The following is a 17,500-nucleotide window of genomic DNA, read 5'->3' on the forward strand; positions in this document are numbered from 1 at the left end:
TCCATACCGCTTAACCTACACAGGGTCACGGGGGAGCGTGGAGCCTATCCCAGGGAAATCGGGGCACAAGGCAGGGGACACCATGGACGGGGTGCCAACTCATCACAGGGCACAATCACACACATTCACACACCATGGAAATTCCAAACAGCCTGTAGCGGATGTCTTTGGGCTGGGGGAGGAAAGCGGAGTACCAGGACGAAACCACAGAAACTCCACACACACAGCGCAGAGGCGGGATTCGAACCCCCAACCCCCGGAGGTTCCAGGCAAAACGTGCTAACCGCTAAAGCCAGGGGTGCAATTTTCATGTGCGTTAAGGACACTGAGTTGAATATAGAAAGATTACTGTGGGAAAAACATTTTTTTTTGTATGATTCTACTAAAGTTGTTCATTTTCATGTTGTAAGAACGCCTCACGCAGAAAACACCTGTCTCTATAGTACACTCGGTATCCTGGGAAACGGCAGTTTCCATACAGTATACCGAAACTTTTCCTCCTCAGAAGGAATGAAACGTTTACAAACGAGTAATTGAAACGGCGCTGTACTGATTGTGATTGCGCTACGCGTGTCCGATAATCGTGTTCACGAAGTGTGTGCCATGCTGCAGATTTCCAGAACTACCTGAGAACGCAAACAGGAAACAACACGACCGTCAACATCATCATCTCCACTGTGGACTACCTGCTTCGAGTACAGGTGAGACACTGCAGGTGGAAATACTATACAGTAACTAGAATGTCAACCGTTAAAAAAATACTGGAACGAGTAGACGTTCAGTATTTTCATATACTGTACTGTATGTAGTGTTGGTTTCTGAAGGACCGACTGTTTTACCCACAGTGCACTGGGAGCATACAGTACAACCAGCTAGTTATTAGCTGTTACGTAATCTACAATTGTGTTACGACTTGTGTTACTCTAGCAACTCTTTTTATGACGCAGCATCTGATATCTCTAATGGCAGTTTCTTTGTAGAATGAACGTTAATCAAACTTTTTCCGCCGTGTATTGGCTGTTAGCTTGCACTCAATCGCTGTGTTGGAAAGCTAATACCGATCGTGGTCATTTTTAAGGTCTTCGTGAAAATCGCCGCGTTCCAGAGACCGACATTAATTGTGTTATTTATTTATTTATTTATTTGTTTGTTTTTTCTTTCACCAGGAGTCCATCAGTGATTTCTACTGGTACTATTCGGGCAAGGACGTGATTGACGAGCAGGGTCAACGTAATTTCTCCAAAGCTATAAACGTGGCTAAGCAGGTCTTCAATACTCTTACGGAGTATATTCAGGTACTTTTTGTTTCCGGATGGTATCACTTTTAGTTCCTGACCGATTTGGATGTCAATACATTCTTTTTTTCATTCGTGTGTCTCTCACTGCAGAGCTCAGTCTTGTCTTATCTTATCTTATCTTATCTTATCTGATCTTGCTGATACAAGACAGTGCCTTTGTTCCTTTTTTAAATGTTCATTTAGAGCCCTGACATTGGGCTTTTGTTGTTGTTGTTGTTGTTGTTGTTGTGTTGTTATGCCAAGCCCGATCTGTAAAACTACTGTAAATTAGGTTTGTACTTAGATGATGGAATTAACATTGTCTTTGCACTTGGAAGAACAAGCACATGTGCTGAGGAAATGTAGTGCAAGTTGGCAGAGATCCATCGTATCGTCACAGTCTACCAGGCATTTTGCTTGCTAAGCCAGTTTAGGGATTCATTCAAGTTCCTCCTAAGTACCTCTTGCAAATTGATGACATTTCTGATCTTCAGGCTACATTACCCAACAGCGTTTCCTGTTTACACCATCTTGCCAGGTTTTGTGGAATATCCAGGGTTTATGGAATGGCCTATGACTATAAATAAATAAAGTATGAGTAGTGTAGGATATACGTGGTAGATATTAGTAAGTCCGACAGATTGTTTCCCGGTCTAGCCTCATCGATTCCAGGCGGAACGACCCTAAAGCCTCGGTGTAACGATTAGAAGCCCGTTGAAGTTGTTGTCATGTTTTGGTACAGGGTCCATGCACAGGGAACCAGCAGAGCCTGGCACACAGTCGCCTGTGGGACGCGGTGGTCGGGTTCCTCCATGTTTTTGCACACATGCAGATGAAGCTCTCGCAGGTAGGCATGTGATAACTGCAACCTGCAAGACCGTGATGGTCCTGACATGTACTGTACGTAATCTCCTGCCTGTTTGTAATGATGCAAAGCCAGTGATGCTTTCCTCTTCATAACCCCCAGGATTCGAGCCAGATTGATCTCCTGAAAGAGCTCATGGATCTGCAGAAGGACATGGTGGTAATGCTGCTCTCCATGTTAGAGGGTAATAATCCATGAGCTATTCCATTCAGTCAGCTCCACTTCAGTTACATTCTAAAAATATCTCCACATAGCATTATTAAGCGGTAAATTATACTGAAACCATGAAAAAGGAAAAGCTCTATCACAATATTAATGCAATATTTTGGAAAAAAAAAAAACCACGAATCTTTACACAGGGAACGTTGTGAACGGCACCATCGGAAAGCAGATGGTGGACATGTTGGTGGAGTCTTCCAACAACGTAGAGATGATTCTGAAGTTCTTCGACATGTTCCTCAAACTGAAAGATCTCACGTCGTCCGACGCCTTCAAAGAGTACGACCCGGACGGGAAGGGGGTCATCTCCAAGAGGGACTTTCACAAAGCCATGGAGAGCCACAAGCACTACACGCAGTCCGAGACCGAGTTCCTGCTGTCGTGTGCCGAAACGGATGAGAACGAGCTGCTCGATTACGAGGAATTTGTCGAGCGCTTTCACGAGCCGGCCAAGGACATCGGCTTCAACGTGGCCGTTCTCCTGACTAACCTGTCGGAGCACATGCCTCACGACTCGCGCCTGCAGACCTTCCTGGAGCTGGCCGAGAGCGTGCTCAATTACTTCCAGCCTTACCTGGGCCGCATCGAGATCATGGGCAGCGCCAAGCGCATCGAGCGCGTGTACTTTGAGATCAGCGAGTCGAGCCGCACGCAGTGGGAGAAGCCGCAGGTGAAAGAATCCAAGCGGCAGTTCATCTTTGACGTCGTCAACGAGGGTGGCGAGAAGGAGAAGATGGAGCTGTTTGTTAATTTCTGCGAAGACACCATATTTGAGATGCAGCTGGCTGCACAGATGTCGGACGCCGGAGAGCGCTCGGCGAGCAAAGAAGAGAACGAGCGGGAGAAACCCGAAGAGGAGACCCCTGACATGGGCTTCTTCTCCGTCAGCACTGTATGCTCAGCACTCTTTGCCCTCCGCTACAACGTCATGCTTCTGATGAAGGTGTGTTTGACGTTGGCGTAAACATGTTATTAGTCTAACGGAGGCTTAAATATGTGAACGCTTGGCCTTTAGACACGCTAGTACACGAGCTACAATTCTATAACAGATGTACCTGGAAGAATTTATTATTATAAAATCGATCCTTATACTCATCGTGTTTATGAACGATGTCATTTCCGGGAGTGCATTTTTCTTTAAATACCGTCGGCCAGACGAGACGTAAAAGGGGGGGAAAAAAGAGAGAAAGGTGTGTTCTTAGATCTAGAATCGCACATTGTCATTCTTTTATTTTTATTTGTACTTTTCTAAATACTATCCCATTATTTCCAGATCTCACGTCACGCTTTTGAGTGATTATCACGTTATTTCATGACACGTCATTGAGTCGACTTGTCCCGATATTATGATGAGTTTGTTAAGTTAGAACATCCCATAAGGTCGGGTTATATTCGATCTGTCCGCAAAGGAAGTTGAAATCAAGGTATTATGATGCAATCGAATGCACTGCCATTTAAGGTGCTGTCCATGAAGAGTCTGAAGAAGCAGCTGAAGAAGGCGAAGAAGATGACGGTGAAGGACATGGTCACCACACTGGCTGCCTTCTGCTGGAGCGTGCTCATGGGGCTGCTGCACTTCGCCTTCAGCGTGGCCCGTGGCTTCTTCCGTATCATCTACAGCAGCTTCCTGGGCGGGGGCCTGGTGGAAGGAGCCAAGACCATGAAGGTGTCCGAGCTGCTGGCCAACATGCCCGACCCGACGCAGGACGAGGTGAGAGGCGAGAGTGAGGAGGTGGAGAGGAAACACGCAGAGAAAACGTCGCCCGAGGAAGACCTGGCCGACCTCGCGGTGGCCGCGGAAGACACCGACCTGCTGTCTGATATATTTGGGCTGGATTTGAGGAGGGAAGGAGGACAGTACAAACTCATGCCACATAACCCCAACGCCAGCCTGACAGACCTGCTTAATACACCCATGCCACCGCCCCCTACACCCTCACCTGAACTCCGCAGAAGACACACGGTAATAAGGACATACAAAAAACTAAAACCATGACATACATCACTAATCGTCGGTTTGTCTAAATACTATAAAAACCTGTTTGTGAGGTTTTTTGTTGTTGTTGTTGTTGTTGTTGTTTTTTTTAGGTGAAGGATCCATCATCATCAACTGACGAGAAAGAAGCCACAGATGAGACCAAGACAGTGTCTGAGAAAGCAGAGTATGATTTCTATACATTCCCTTCCAGTTTGTACTTCCATCTTCAGTGTGGTGTTACACCTCAGAAGCAAGTACTAACCTTCTGCTCCCGATTAACAGCGGCGGTCTTTATTTCTGCGTCTGCCACAGAGGCGAGGACGGGGAGAAAAAGGAAAAGAAGAAGGAAGCTCCAAAGAAAAGGAAGCCTCAGCTCAACCGCTCCTCCAAATCAGATGAGCCAGATCTACAAGAGTCTGCCTTCTGGAAGAAGATCATCGCCTACCAGCGCAAGCTGCTAGTAAGAGAGCCTCACGTCAGCTCGCTGCAAAATGATGTCCTGAAGTTTACTCCTCTCATTACAAAGCACTGAACACGTTCCCCTAGACCACACATCAACTCGCTAGTCACGCAAGACCATAACAGAACGTCCAAATGAGATCAGGAGACGTTAAGAAAATATTGTAAATATTGTAAATAGCTGGATTCATGTCATGCTATGCGTGGGAAGGTTCATCCATGGACTTATGGATCATGTCCCATCAAAACCTCTGTTATTTACTTCTCCACCGCTGACAGAGATGATGTATTATGTTTTTCCTCCTGTCCTATTACAGAACTATTTTGCGAGGAATTTCTACAACATGAGAATGCTGGCTTTGTTTGTGGCCTTTGCAATCAACTTCATCCTGCTGTTCTACAAGGTAAAGCTGTGCTGTGAGACCCATGATGCTTTGAGTAACAGGACAAATCTCACCACATTTACAGTGGATATATACTGTATGTATTTATTATTACAGGTTTAGTGGAACCACTTTAGTATGTACTATCGACGTTTAGTGCGAAACAGATCCTATACCCTATCAGCATGTTTTCCATGCTTCCACGTAGAGTGCTGTGAAAAAGTATTTGATTTCTTCTGTTTTTGCGTATATCTCGTACTAAATAGTTTTAGATCTTCAAACGGAATACAACGTAAAACAAAGACGAGCTGAGTCAACACACTATACCGTTTTTATTTATTTATTATTTTAATCGAAGCAAAAAAGGTTATCCAACACCTATCACCCATGTGAAAAACTAATTGCCCCCTTAAACTGAAAATCTCCTTGTGCCACCTTTAGCAGCAAGAACTGCAACCAAACGCTTCCGATAACTGGAGATCAGACTTCACTTACTTCTAGGACTAGGACTTACTACTGTGCTTTGGATCAACTTACGGACTGAAGATCGGACATTCTCCTTTAGGATTTTCTGGTAAACAGTAGAATTCATGTTGCCCTCAATTACGGCACGTTGCCCAGACCATGAAGCAGCAAAGCATCCCCACACCATCACACCACCTCCACCATGCTCACCCATAGGTATGATGTTCTTTTTGTGGAGATCTGTGTTTGGTTTATGCCAGATGTAATGGGATTCCTGTCTTCCCAACAGTTCCACTTTCAACTCATCAGTCCACGGAACATTCTCCCAAAAGGTTTGAGGATCATCAAGGTGTGTTTTGGCAAAATTCAGACGAGCCTTAACGTTCTTCTGGGTTAGCAGTGGTTTTCACCTCGCCACTCTTCCATGGATGCCATTTTTGCCCAGCGTCTTTCTGATAGTGGAGTCATGAACAGTGACCTTTATTGACGTAAGAGAGGCCTGTAGGTCCTTTGATGTTGTCCTTGGCTCTTTTGTGACTTCCTGGATGAGTCGGTGCTGTGCTCATGGAGGAATTTGGTAAGGTCGGCCAATTCTGGGAAGTTTCACTACTGTGCCGAGTTTTTCCATTTGGAGATAATGTCTCTCACTGTGGTTCCTTGGAGTTCCAGAGCCTTTGAAATAGCTTTGTAACCCTTCCAAGACTGATGTATTTCAATCATCTTCTTCCTCATCGTTTCTGGAGTTTCTTTAATCTTTGACACAGTGCGTAACTGGGTAAGACCTTTTAACCAACTTCATGCTGTTGAAAAAGTTCTATTTAAGTGTAGATTTGATGGAACAGGGTTTGCAGTAATCAGGCCCGGTTGTGTCTTGTCCAGCTGAACCCCATTATGAATGCAGTTTCATAGATTTGGGGAATTAGTAACTATGGGGGCAAATACATTTTCACACAGGCCCAGTTGGTATTGGATAACTTTTTTGCTTCAATAAATAACATTATCATTTAAGAACTGTATTGTGTGTTTACTCAGGTTGCCTTTGTTTCATCTTAGATTCCGTTTTAATTTCTGAAACAATTTAGTATGAGATGTACACAAAAACAGAAGAAAATCAGGACGGGGGCAAATACTTTTTCACAGCACTGTATATTGTCAAAGAATTTAGTTTGTTGTCTTTCCCGATATTTCCCAATGCCGAATAAAACTACAAACCATATATCTGTTCGTTCCTACTATGGGCTTTATTGGACCTGCTTACTGTTGCTTGCAGGTTTCCACTTCCTCTGCAGTAAAAGAGGAAAAGCAGGTTGTGTACAGCACGTCATCACTGGACGGTGGCCTGCGGTGGGACACGCAGAGCGATTCTTCCAGCGATCGGCCCGTTACTGTGCACTTTGTGCTAGAGGAGAGTAGCGGCTACATGGAGCCCACACTGCGCATCCTCGCCATCCTCCATACCATCATCTCCTTCTTCTGCATCATCGGATACTACTGCCTCAAGGTGGGGCTCTCTCTCTCTCTCTCTCTCTCTCTCTGTCTATGTGTATATATATATATATATATATATAAATATATACATATATGTGTATATATATATATATATATATATATATATATATATATATATATATATATATATACACACACACACACACATGCATACATACATACACTACCAGTCAAAAGTTTAGAGACACTATATATATATATATATATATATATATAGTGTCTCCAAACTTTTGACTGGTAGTGTATGTTTGTCCAACTATATATATATATGACTGAAATGTTTCTCATGATCTTAGAAGTGTATGATTAAACGTTTTAAATCGGTGTTGTACACAAAATTGTGCCCACACATTCATTTCTTTCATTAGAAAACTAGCATACTGTGCCAAAATCTTCTTTGGCAGAACATATTTTTCAGTGTGCATCTTTTTCTCAGTATGGCTCGCATGTCTAATATGCAAGCTGCCTTCCATTAGATTAGATTTGTAGACAGTACTTGTGTGGTAAATAGGTTATATGTACAAGTATCATGTGCTGCCATGTGGAACAGCAAGATTTCCTGAAACTGGCTGAAACACGGGGAAAAACTGGTGCCAGCTGATGCTTTGTAGCCGTTTTATTTAGTCATTGGGGTGTAAGAATTTAACTCAATCAGTCGTTTGAAAATAATGCGATGGAACTGTTGTGAAGACTGCCCAGTTTATAGCTTCTAAAAGCTGCAGTAATAACAGATCCATTACCACTCACTTTTCCAAGTAAAAATTCGCCGTGAAGAAATGTTGATGGTCTCAGTAGTCCGTATGGATATGTTTCTCAGCTAGAAATTCACAGCTAAACGATCAAACCGCTAAAAGGCACCTAAGTAGTCCGTCTCTGTGTCGTCTAGGTTCCCCTGGTGATCTTTAAGAGGGAGAAGGAGGTGGCCAGGAAGCTGGAGTTTGATGGCTTGTATATTACAGAGCAGCCATCAGAGGATGACATTAAAGGCCAGTGGGACAGGCTGGTCATCAACACACAGTGAGTTAATGCCATTTATAACACACACACACCATCAGAGGCGAATGTGGGTCAGTGTGAGGCAGCAAGCCGGATCGTTAAGCAGCACTTAGAATCTACGGTATTAAAGATTATTAGAAGTTTGCACCAGGCATCTTTAATTATCTCCTAATATCCAAGAGCTGTGTAATGGCACCAGTGGACGTGTGTGACGCATGCTGTAGCCAGTGAACTGCTGAAAAGAATGATACCTTGCTTTCCGGGCGTGTTTCAGCACTTCAGCTTAAAAGTCCCCGCATAAAGCTGTGTGTTAAAATACATTTAAATATACATATACATGTACATTTTGTAGATTGTTGGATATGTGATATGATAATTATAAGAAAAATCACGAGTAGCAGCCTTTTTATGCTAGTTATGCGTGCATGCTTACCAAGGGCCCTTCGGAGTCTCCGATAGGTTTTGGTATAAAAACGCACGGGCAGACCTTTAGAAAAACATGCGTGAAATATTCATTTTATTTGGTATTGTTATCAAATTTAAGCTCGGACTAGGAAAGGCTTCATGCTGTGGTCCGGTTGTGTTTCCCAGTTAATGCCAAAAATATCAGGCGGGGAAAAAAAAAAATTCTGTTTCAGTGTGTTCCAACCTCCATTACTCAATGCCAGTCGGACTTACAGTGATTCTGACTAATGGGGACGAAACTTCAGAGTGTCCACTTTCAAAACAGACCAAAACCATGCATGAACTCCAAATGGTTCAAGAATAGCTTTAATGTGGATTTGGGTACGCCTTGGATAGGCGTTTTAGGCTAATTTTACTGAAACTTTATGGGGTTAAATGCCAGACGATGTAAACGAGCAGCCAACGCCAGTGGCAGTGGATTACTGCACCTGGCTGGAACTCCATAATCCCAGTGTACATATGGTCTCTAATTCCTTTGCAAACATTATTGACGACAAATCTGTTTAATATTCGAAATTGGCCTCCGTTAGCTCGCTTTTAACAATGAGAGCGGCATCTGTTTTTTTGTGTGATGATGATAGATAACGATAACGAGTCTTTATTAATCACGTATATAGCACAGTGAAATTCTTTTCTTCACATACCCCAGCATGTTAGGAAGTTGGGGTCAGAGCGCAGGGTCAGCCATGAGCCAAGGTCATCCCCTGGAGCAGAGAGGGTTAAGGGCCTTGCTCAAGGGCCCACCAGTGGCAGCTTGGCAGTGCTGGATCTTGAACCCCCGACCTTCCGATCACTAACCCAGAGCCTCAACCCGCAAGCCACCACTGCCCTACCGTGTGATATAAGCAATTACGTTTGTTGTACAACGTAAATGAAACGTGGTTTTCACGACTATTGCTAACTATTTTGTTGAATTTCTTTTCTATCTTTGTCTCGTTATATTTAAAATAGTATTGGCTATGACGAAATAAATGCCAGCTATAAAGAACAAACAGAAAACGCACAAATTCAATTTTGCATTGTTTTTCGTATTTGCACGGTATTTCGTTAATTAATTTTATTTCATTTATGCTTACACGACAATTAATCACATCCTTCTGAAGCAACATTTGATAAAGAATAGAACTGTGTGTGTGTGCAGTAGATTAACTAGAATAATTCAGCGTCGTCTTCTCACCGTGACTGGAGATGCTCAGGACCTCAGGACTTGTTCTCCTCTCTTGATACGACGCATCACAAGTTTCATATTTACCATGAGGACCGTATTGTTAAGGTTATACACGTTCCTCACAGAAAATAAGCCAAGGCCAACAAGTTTCATGTGGAAAAAAAAGAAAGAAAAAAGTTTTATTCTGTATTTTTTTCCTTTATTAAAAACGATAACCGGGTCTATTAAACCTGAGACGTGCACGAGGGTTAAGGAGTTACCAAAAACATGTCGACAAATACTTGTTGGCTTGTTGGTACATGTCGGCTGCTTCTCCTACATTCTAAAAGAAAAATACTTCTTTGGAAAGGAAAAAAAAATAAAAAATAGACGCAAAAAGTTTTGAGTCAAACCTGTTCATCAAAATACGTTCAGAAATATATTTATACCTGGGCTTTGAGTTCATTATTTACATTTGTTTCAATTTCAGCCATTATCAAAAAACAAATGCGGTTAAGACGGAATCTAGAGTCCAGACTTTTGAATATCGTGTACGCGATGTCCAACGAGGACCTGACTGAATGATCAAAATGTCTATTTTTCCCCCACTTATATCTAGATCTCTTCCAATAAAATATAATTCATTTTTTTTTTAGTCGCTGTTTCATTCATACCTACGTTTACCTGGATTTAATGGGGTGAAATGAGCATGTCATTCAAATTTGAACCAAAAATGTAGGTTGTTCAAATCCTGGTTAATGTTTTTATAAAATGTTATGCAACAGACTATACATTGCGTCGCATTTGCTGCGTCTGTCTTGTGGTAGCATGCGTTCCTGACGCTCATGTATTTCTCTGGTTCTCAGGTCCTTTCCCAACAACTACTGGGATAAATTTGTGAAGAGAAAGGTAGGCCAAAAAGCTTGTTTATTCCTAAAATCAAAAGGTTTGGCCCATGCAGTAAAACTGACGATCGCTATAGTATCTGTTAATAAATTTGATGAACGCGTGTCGTGTGTGCGTACGCGCAGGTGATGGATAAATATGGCGAATTTTACGGTAATGACCGAATCAGTGAGCTGCTGGGGATGGACAAAGCTGCGCTGGACTTTAGTGATGCCCATGAGAAGAAGAAGCCCAAGAAAGACAGCTCGCTAGCTGCTGTGTGAGTTGAAATGTGCATGCTTGTGATGTAACGTGTGGATGTGTGCACGCACATATGTGTGTGTGTGTGTGTATATATATATATAGTTTTTAGTTTTTAAAGAAAGTCTCCTACTTGTATTTCTACTTTCATTTTTGTGTTGGTGTGTGTGTGTGTGGGAAAGGTTCAGACAGTGCAGCAGTGCAGTATTTCACAGTGCCAAATCCGCAATAAGCTAACCTGATAGATCCTGGCATGCTGGTGCCTGGATGAGAAAAAAGCTCAGGTTGTATTTTTAAACGCATCCCTGCAGGGGGCGGTAATAGCTAAAGGTCAGTGTCTACCAGCCAACTTTAACAACTTGTAGACAAAAAAACCCCCACATTTAAGGCAAATATATTTCAAGGTTTGTAACTTTGTAGCACACATTAATACATTAGTCTTTTCTTTTTTCTTCTTTTTTTTTTTACGTTTTGGTAGCTACGGTTTCTGACATTATTATTATTGATTTTATTGGTTGTTGATGTACACTATTAGTCTGATGTTTTTGTAGATTATATTAATTATATAGTCATAGCCTTTATTTTGCGATTATAAAATGCTGCCGATGACTGATGATGAGTGGGTTTTATTTCATGGTCTTGCTGCTTCCTCGCTCTCTCTCTCTCTCTCTCTCTCTCTCTCTCTCTCTCTCTCTCTCTTTCACTGACAGATTGAACTCTGTTGATGTGAAATACCAGATCTGGAAGTTGGGGGTCGTCTTCACAGATAATGTAAATACCTCACAGCCAGTGACTTGTTCTGCTAAATATACATGTTAACATGGATGGTTTTCATTATTTGAATCAGCTGCTCTCTTCTCTGGTAATTGTTTTATGTGTGTATGCGCAGTCCTTCCTGTACCTAGCCTGGTACATGACCATGTCCATACTGGGCCACTACAATAACTTCTTCTTCGCTGCTCATCTGCTGGACATTGCCATGGGCTTTAAGACACTGAGAACCATCTTGTCTTCTGTTACGCACAATGGCAAACAGGTACAGCTGTACTGCTCATGACAAAAATCAAAACTGCACATTACACACTGGGAAAAACAATATTAGCTATATCCAGTTAATGTAAATAGGAGATATAGGACTCTCCAGCACAACATCTATATATACAGTGGAGGAAATAAGCATTGGACGCGTCAACATTGTTTTCAGTAAATATATTTCCAACGAGGCTATTCACATGAAATTTTCACCAGGCATCGGTATTAACTCAAGAAATCTGGAAATATTAAGAATTCACAACATTAAAGTCCATAAATAAAGTTATGTGTAATAAAGTGGAATGGCACAGGAAAAAAAGTATTGAACACGCTAAGAAAAAGCAGTTCTCCAAGGCAAGGTAAGGCAAGGAACCAGCTGACATCCATAAGTAGTTAGAAAGTAATTATACCTCCTATCTGTGCGAATTAATATCAGCAGGAGAACGATCCAAAGCATACAGCAAAGGAAGCTCTCAATTGGTTTCAGAGAAAAAAAAACAAGGTGTTAGACCCGCCCAGTCAATCACCTGACTCCAATCCAACCGAACAAGATTGAAATGTTTAGAAGAACGGGCCAAAATCACACCTGAATTCTGCGGCCCGTTCGTTTCTCCATACGGGAAGCGTCTTGAAGCCGTCACTACAAACAACGGCTTCTCTACTAAGTATTAAATACGTTTCACTTAGCGTGTTCAACACTTTTTTCCCGTGTCATTCCACTTCATTACACATAACTTCATTTATGGACTTTAATGTTTGGGTTTCTTTATATTGCCAGATTTCTTGAGTTAATACTGATGTCTGGTGCAAATTTCATGTGAAATACCTGATAGGAAGTATATTTACTGAAAAAATGTTGACGCGTCCGATACTTGGAGTACTTCCCCCACTGTATATTTCATCTTGAATGCGTCACAGTACAAAGGCCAGCTGCTGACGAGTAGTGAGACATCGGCAAGGTCGTACTGTACCGCAATTCCTGTCGGCTATATTTACTAATTCGGAACATCCGAAAAGGCCTAAATATTTTACATGGATTCTTTGAGCTGCCAGAAACTTTTGTCACGAATCCTGTGCTGTTTTAATAACATCTTCCAGTTCCCAGGACATACTTTGGCCCTGCATATTCCACCTCATTTTAAACGTGCTCGATTGGCTTGTGAGCTGGACGCCGCGCGTTAGAGCAAACCGAATCAGTGTCATTCTGATGGGATGGGTCCTTTAACCTGCAATGACCTAAAAAAAAAAAAAAAAGGGGAAGAAAACGGAAATCCAGGTAATTTCTGTAGCCAGACACAATCCCCTGGCATTCACAGCTGTAAAAGAGTCTAAAACAGACGTGTTCATCAAGCGGCCCCTGACGGTTCGAGCCGACCAGATTTGAAAGTCAAGGTTAATAGTCTGGATTTTGACAGACAGTGCTAAACTCATGCTTGTGGGGGTCCAAATGATCTTAGAGCACATTGAAAATCATTTTTTTTAGAAATAAACTAAGTTTTATAGTGTTGAAATTACTTACACAATAACAGGAAATGTGCAAAATCTTCCAAGATGTTGCACAAGGTCACTTTGTAAATGTAAGCAGATTCATGATCTTGTTGTGGCATGCCGTGCAAGTCGTCAGATCTTACACGAGTCTTATCCCTTCCGTCGGAGCATGTGCTCAGACGACACGCCGATCGGTCCGGTCTAACGTGGATCATCAGGTTTTACACACGCTTGCGTCCGAGTCTGTGTCGGCTCGAGCGCACGCTGTCATTAAAGCAAAAAGAGGGACGTACCAAACACTTCGGAAATTCATATAAATATTTCTAAGATTCTACTTTTAACTCGTTATTGCCGATGATCTCGTTTGTAACGAGAACCTGTGAAGTAAAAGTCAGACGGAAGCACTAGCGCTCTCAGGCTGCATGCTTGCCTACACGAATGTTAGAACGCTCTGATTTTACCTTTCCTTCCCTACCCTTCCCTTCCTAATTGTTTGGATCTTGATGGCCCATATCTTTTTTTTTTCTTCTTTTTTTTTTTCTTTTTTTAACATGCGTCTGTGTATACAGAGCCTGGGGAAGCCACCGAGTATTACAGAAGAGTTCTGACCCATCTTTAATATTCTCAATAGCAGTATTAGTCGATTCCTACAGAGCGACTTAAAGGAAGTGCTTCGAGGTCTTCCGTCTAAATAGATAAACAAACAAACAAGCAAGCAGATAAATAAATGAAACGCGTCCTCGTGCAAGTACAAGCCAGCCATGTTCTACGAATCCCTGAACTGAAACCCCGTCAGAATCAAATCCATCAATCAATCAATCAGTCAGCTTTTTATTTCTGTAGCTAAAAACAACACACGTCGACCGAAGTGCTTCACATAATAGCGTAAACGGATCATATACATGTAAATGTAGAAAAGCCAATAACAATATCACATATAAATAAATAATACGATATAAAATAGATGACATTTCTTTATTTTCTTAAAGGGCAGATTTGTTTAGTACCTGCTTACGTGACTAAGCTGTTCGGAGAGCCACGGGAAGTTCGTTCCACCGAATAGGTTTTGGCACAGAGAACAGTTTGTCTTCCTCGAGGGATGGCAGGTTGAGTTGAGTCACGCTTGTTGCTAAAAGGGAAAGAAGTACAGAACAGGATTTGAAAAGCTGGGAACCACTCTGTTTCGGTTTTGTAAACAACCACCAGCGTTTAAATCTAAAAATAAATAAATAAACTCAAGCAGCTACAGGAAGCCAGTGGCGGGAACTCAGCAATGGAGCGATGCAGGAGCTCCTGGGAAGATTCTCTAGGCATCTGATGATACTGTACTGGAGCGACGGACACCGTTCTTCCAAAAGTTATTCCCTCAGTCGGTGTCGCTCCAAAGTCTCCCACAGGTGTTCGATCGGGTCGAGATCTGGTGACTGTTAAAGCCGTAGCATGTGCTTCACATTATTGTCATCCTAATGAAAATATGTCTCATCGTAGGACCTTTATTCTGTACAATCTTATCCGGAAAGGGCCGGTATGGGTGTAGGTTTTCATTCTAACCGCGCAGAAGCCACACCTGATTCTATTGAAAGCCACGATCGACTGATTAAACAGCTGGAATCAGGTGTGGAATGAAAACCTGCATCTACACCGGCCCTTTGTGGATAAGATCGGACACCACCGATCTAGGATAAAAGTAATCAGTCAGAATGACTTCTTTCTAGGTTCAAGTGAACCCAAACCATGTCTGCAAAATGGCCCTCCAAGGCGTTTATTCGCCCAACATCTGTATCTAGTAAAGCACTGAGTGTGAGTGTGCATAAAAGAAAACGTGCGCAACATAGGATTGACTTTGATTTAACAATTACTTAAATATGATTATGATTTAGATGGATAGAATGACTTGGATAGATGGATAGATACGGATACAGGAGCAAGACAGACAGACAGACAGATTACATATAGATTGGAATTGTCACCATTGTCAGAGTCTCTGCAGTACAAATGCTCTAGTATAGTATGTAATACATTTACTGTGTGTGTGTGTGTGTGTGTGTGTAGCTTGTGTTGACGGTGGGCTTGCTGGCGGTGGTAGTCTACCTCTACACTGTGGTGGCCTTCAACTTCTTCCGCAAGTTCTACAACAAGAGCGAGGACGGAGAATCTCCGGACATGAAGTGTGACGACATGCTAACGGTAAGCTGAGATGCTAACACGCTAACAAAAAGCGAACACCCTGCCTGTAAGCTAGCCATGTCAGCCAGCAGAACATTTTAATGGTATTTTTTTTTAAATGAAATTTTAAAAGTTGCATCATAAAAGGATGATAATAATAGGTGACGTCACATAATGTCACAAAATGTTGTTCAACTAGAGTCATCTAGATGGTTCATGGACACCAGCTCGTCATTAGCAGGCCGGTGTCCCAGGTGTGACTGACTGCTTTCGAGGAGCGTGCATGTTTTGTTTTTCCGTTAATTGTCATGGTGCTACTCGGTGATGGTATGGATGTTAATTGCCACAGAAGCCCTGCCAGTGCTCAGTGCACTAATTAAGGCTGCGAATAGCACGACCCGGCCCGAACACTCCCTCCGTAATTAAGGAAATGTCCTGAGCAGCGAACCTGAACAACAGCTTAATTAAGCTCACATTGTTACATACTGTCTGAACCAGCGCAACGGAGCGACAGCTGAACGTAATTAGATCAGGAGGCGTGGAGGTGGGGTTCAGGCCCAGTGTTGTCTCCCCAACATTCACCATCAAACACCTTGTTAGCCTTAAAAACCCAAATGCAGGTGAGTCGGAAAGTCTTCTAGTAATGATTCTAGTAATGAATAATTTCACATGTACAGACACACACACACACACAAACCCACTCACACACACACACTTCTGTTGCTGTTTTTCCGGCCCAGAAACGAGCTTAAACCCTTAAAATAAACCCAAATGAGCTGCTCAGCTTTACCATTTTACAGCGAATATGATCGTTTCGAGTCTCAGGGGGGGTGGGGGGTGGGGGGTGGGGGTGGGGGGTGGGGGGTGTTGTTTTTTCAAACCTGTTTATTTTTTCTGCTCCGCCTCACTCAAGAATTTCTTCCAAGCAACTTATCGATGAGTCGATGACTTGAATCGGGCATGTCAGAGCAAGACGAACAGTAAAATAAGCATATCTACGAAACATTAAGAGCAGTGTTTCAGACTTTTGGAGTAGTGTTGTTCAAACGCCGACGTGAGAAACTTCCACTGGATCAGAACCCGATTCCACACAAAGCTCCCTCGTTTCATTCTGCTTTCACCGCCATCGATTCAGCACACCATCTCATCCATGCTGAACCCAACCGCTCTGACGGTCCCCGTCGCTCTCTATCTCTCCCTATCAGTTACTTTTTCTCTCTCAATCTCGGTGTGTCTCCTATTAAGGGCTGTCTGGTGGTTCTGTGCTCCAGTGGAGGGGTTTGACATCCACTAGAAAAGGAAGCACAGGCTCAGCTATGATGAGGACCAGTGCCTCTAGCTACAAAAATCCCTCAGATTGATATCTGCAAGCCTTCTGGTCCCTGTGTGTGGGTGTGTGGGTGTGTGTTTGGCTGTGTGTATCTGTGCTGGGTATATATATATATATATATATATATAATGCTCAGAATGTACTTTCATTTGTATGCTACTTTACAGAATGCTCAGGCTTCAGGCAGCACTTTATTCAACCGTCAGAACACGAGCGAATATAGAATGACACGTTTACGCTATTATTCAAATACGAATTCTGGATGTATTTATTTATACGCATGCCGAAGGTCAACACCTGACAGAACAGACTACTGCAATCAAAGCAAGAATAAAATATGAAATAAGGGTTGTCAGATAAGTGAAAAGATAACCAGGCAAGAGGTGAACAAGATTAGGACACTAGCCAATGACGTTACGGCTAGAACAGGAACTAATAATCAGATCAAACAAAAGCAGTGTTGCCATGGAGCTGTGATGTGCAGTGAGGGAGTGGACGGAGGACGGGATAGTGACAGGTGGCTATTATGTGTGTGTATATGTATTATGTAGGTTGTACAGTTGCAGTCAAAATTA

General features: G+C 42.5%; 1 protein-coding gene across 7 annotated transcripts in view; it reads left to right on the forward strand.

The window, feature by feature from the left end:
* ryr2a (ryanodine receptor 2a (cardiac)) overlaps positions 1–17,500 on the forward strand; it is a 215,474-nt gene that overhangs the window by 186,609 nt on the left and 11,365 nt on the right. For 4 of the 7 annotated variants that reach the window (XM_053684904.1, XM_053684905.1, XM_053684906.1 and 1 more), the window contains exons 83-98: positions 613–701; positions 1,167–1,295; positions 2,020–2,124; positions 2,245–2,326; positions 2,502–3,304; positions 3,821–4,324; positions 4,450–4,523; positions 4,622–4,799; positions 5,116–5,202; positions 6,917–7,147; positions 8,042–8,172; positions 10,630–10,672; positions 10,795–10,928; positions 11,620–11,680; positions 11,799–11,945; positions 15,482–15,616. In XM_053684904.1, coding sequence (XP_053540879.1) covers positions 613–701; positions 1,167–1,295; positions 2,020–2,124; positions 2,245–2,326; positions 2,502–3,304; positions 3,821–4,324; positions 4,450–4,523; positions 4,622–4,799; positions 5,116–5,202; positions 6,917–7,147; positions 8,042–8,172; positions 10,630–10,672; positions 10,795–10,928; positions 11,620–11,680; positions 11,799–11,945; positions 15,482–15,616 — 2,933 coding nt within the window. The remainder of the gene's footprint in view (positions 1–612; positions 702–1,166; positions 1,296–2,019; positions 2,125–2,244; positions 2,327–2,501; positions 3,305–3,820; positions 4,325–4,449; positions 4,524–4,621; positions 4,800–5,115; positions 5,203–6,916; positions 7,148–8,041; positions 8,173–10,629; positions 10,673–10,794; positions 10,929–11,619; positions 11,681–11,798; positions 11,946–15,481; positions 15,617–17,500) is intronic. The other 3 variants (XM_053684908.1, XM_053684910.1, XM_053684909.1) reach the window with 1 other exon arrangement.

This window comes from Ictalurus punctatus, chromosome 13, assembly GCF_001660625.3.
Source record: "Ictalurus punctatus breed USDA103 chromosome 13, Coco_2.0, whole genome shotgun sequence".
Lineage (NCBI taxonomy): Eukaryota > Metazoa > Chordata > Actinopteri > Siluriformes > Ictaluridae > Ictalurus > Ictalurus punctatus.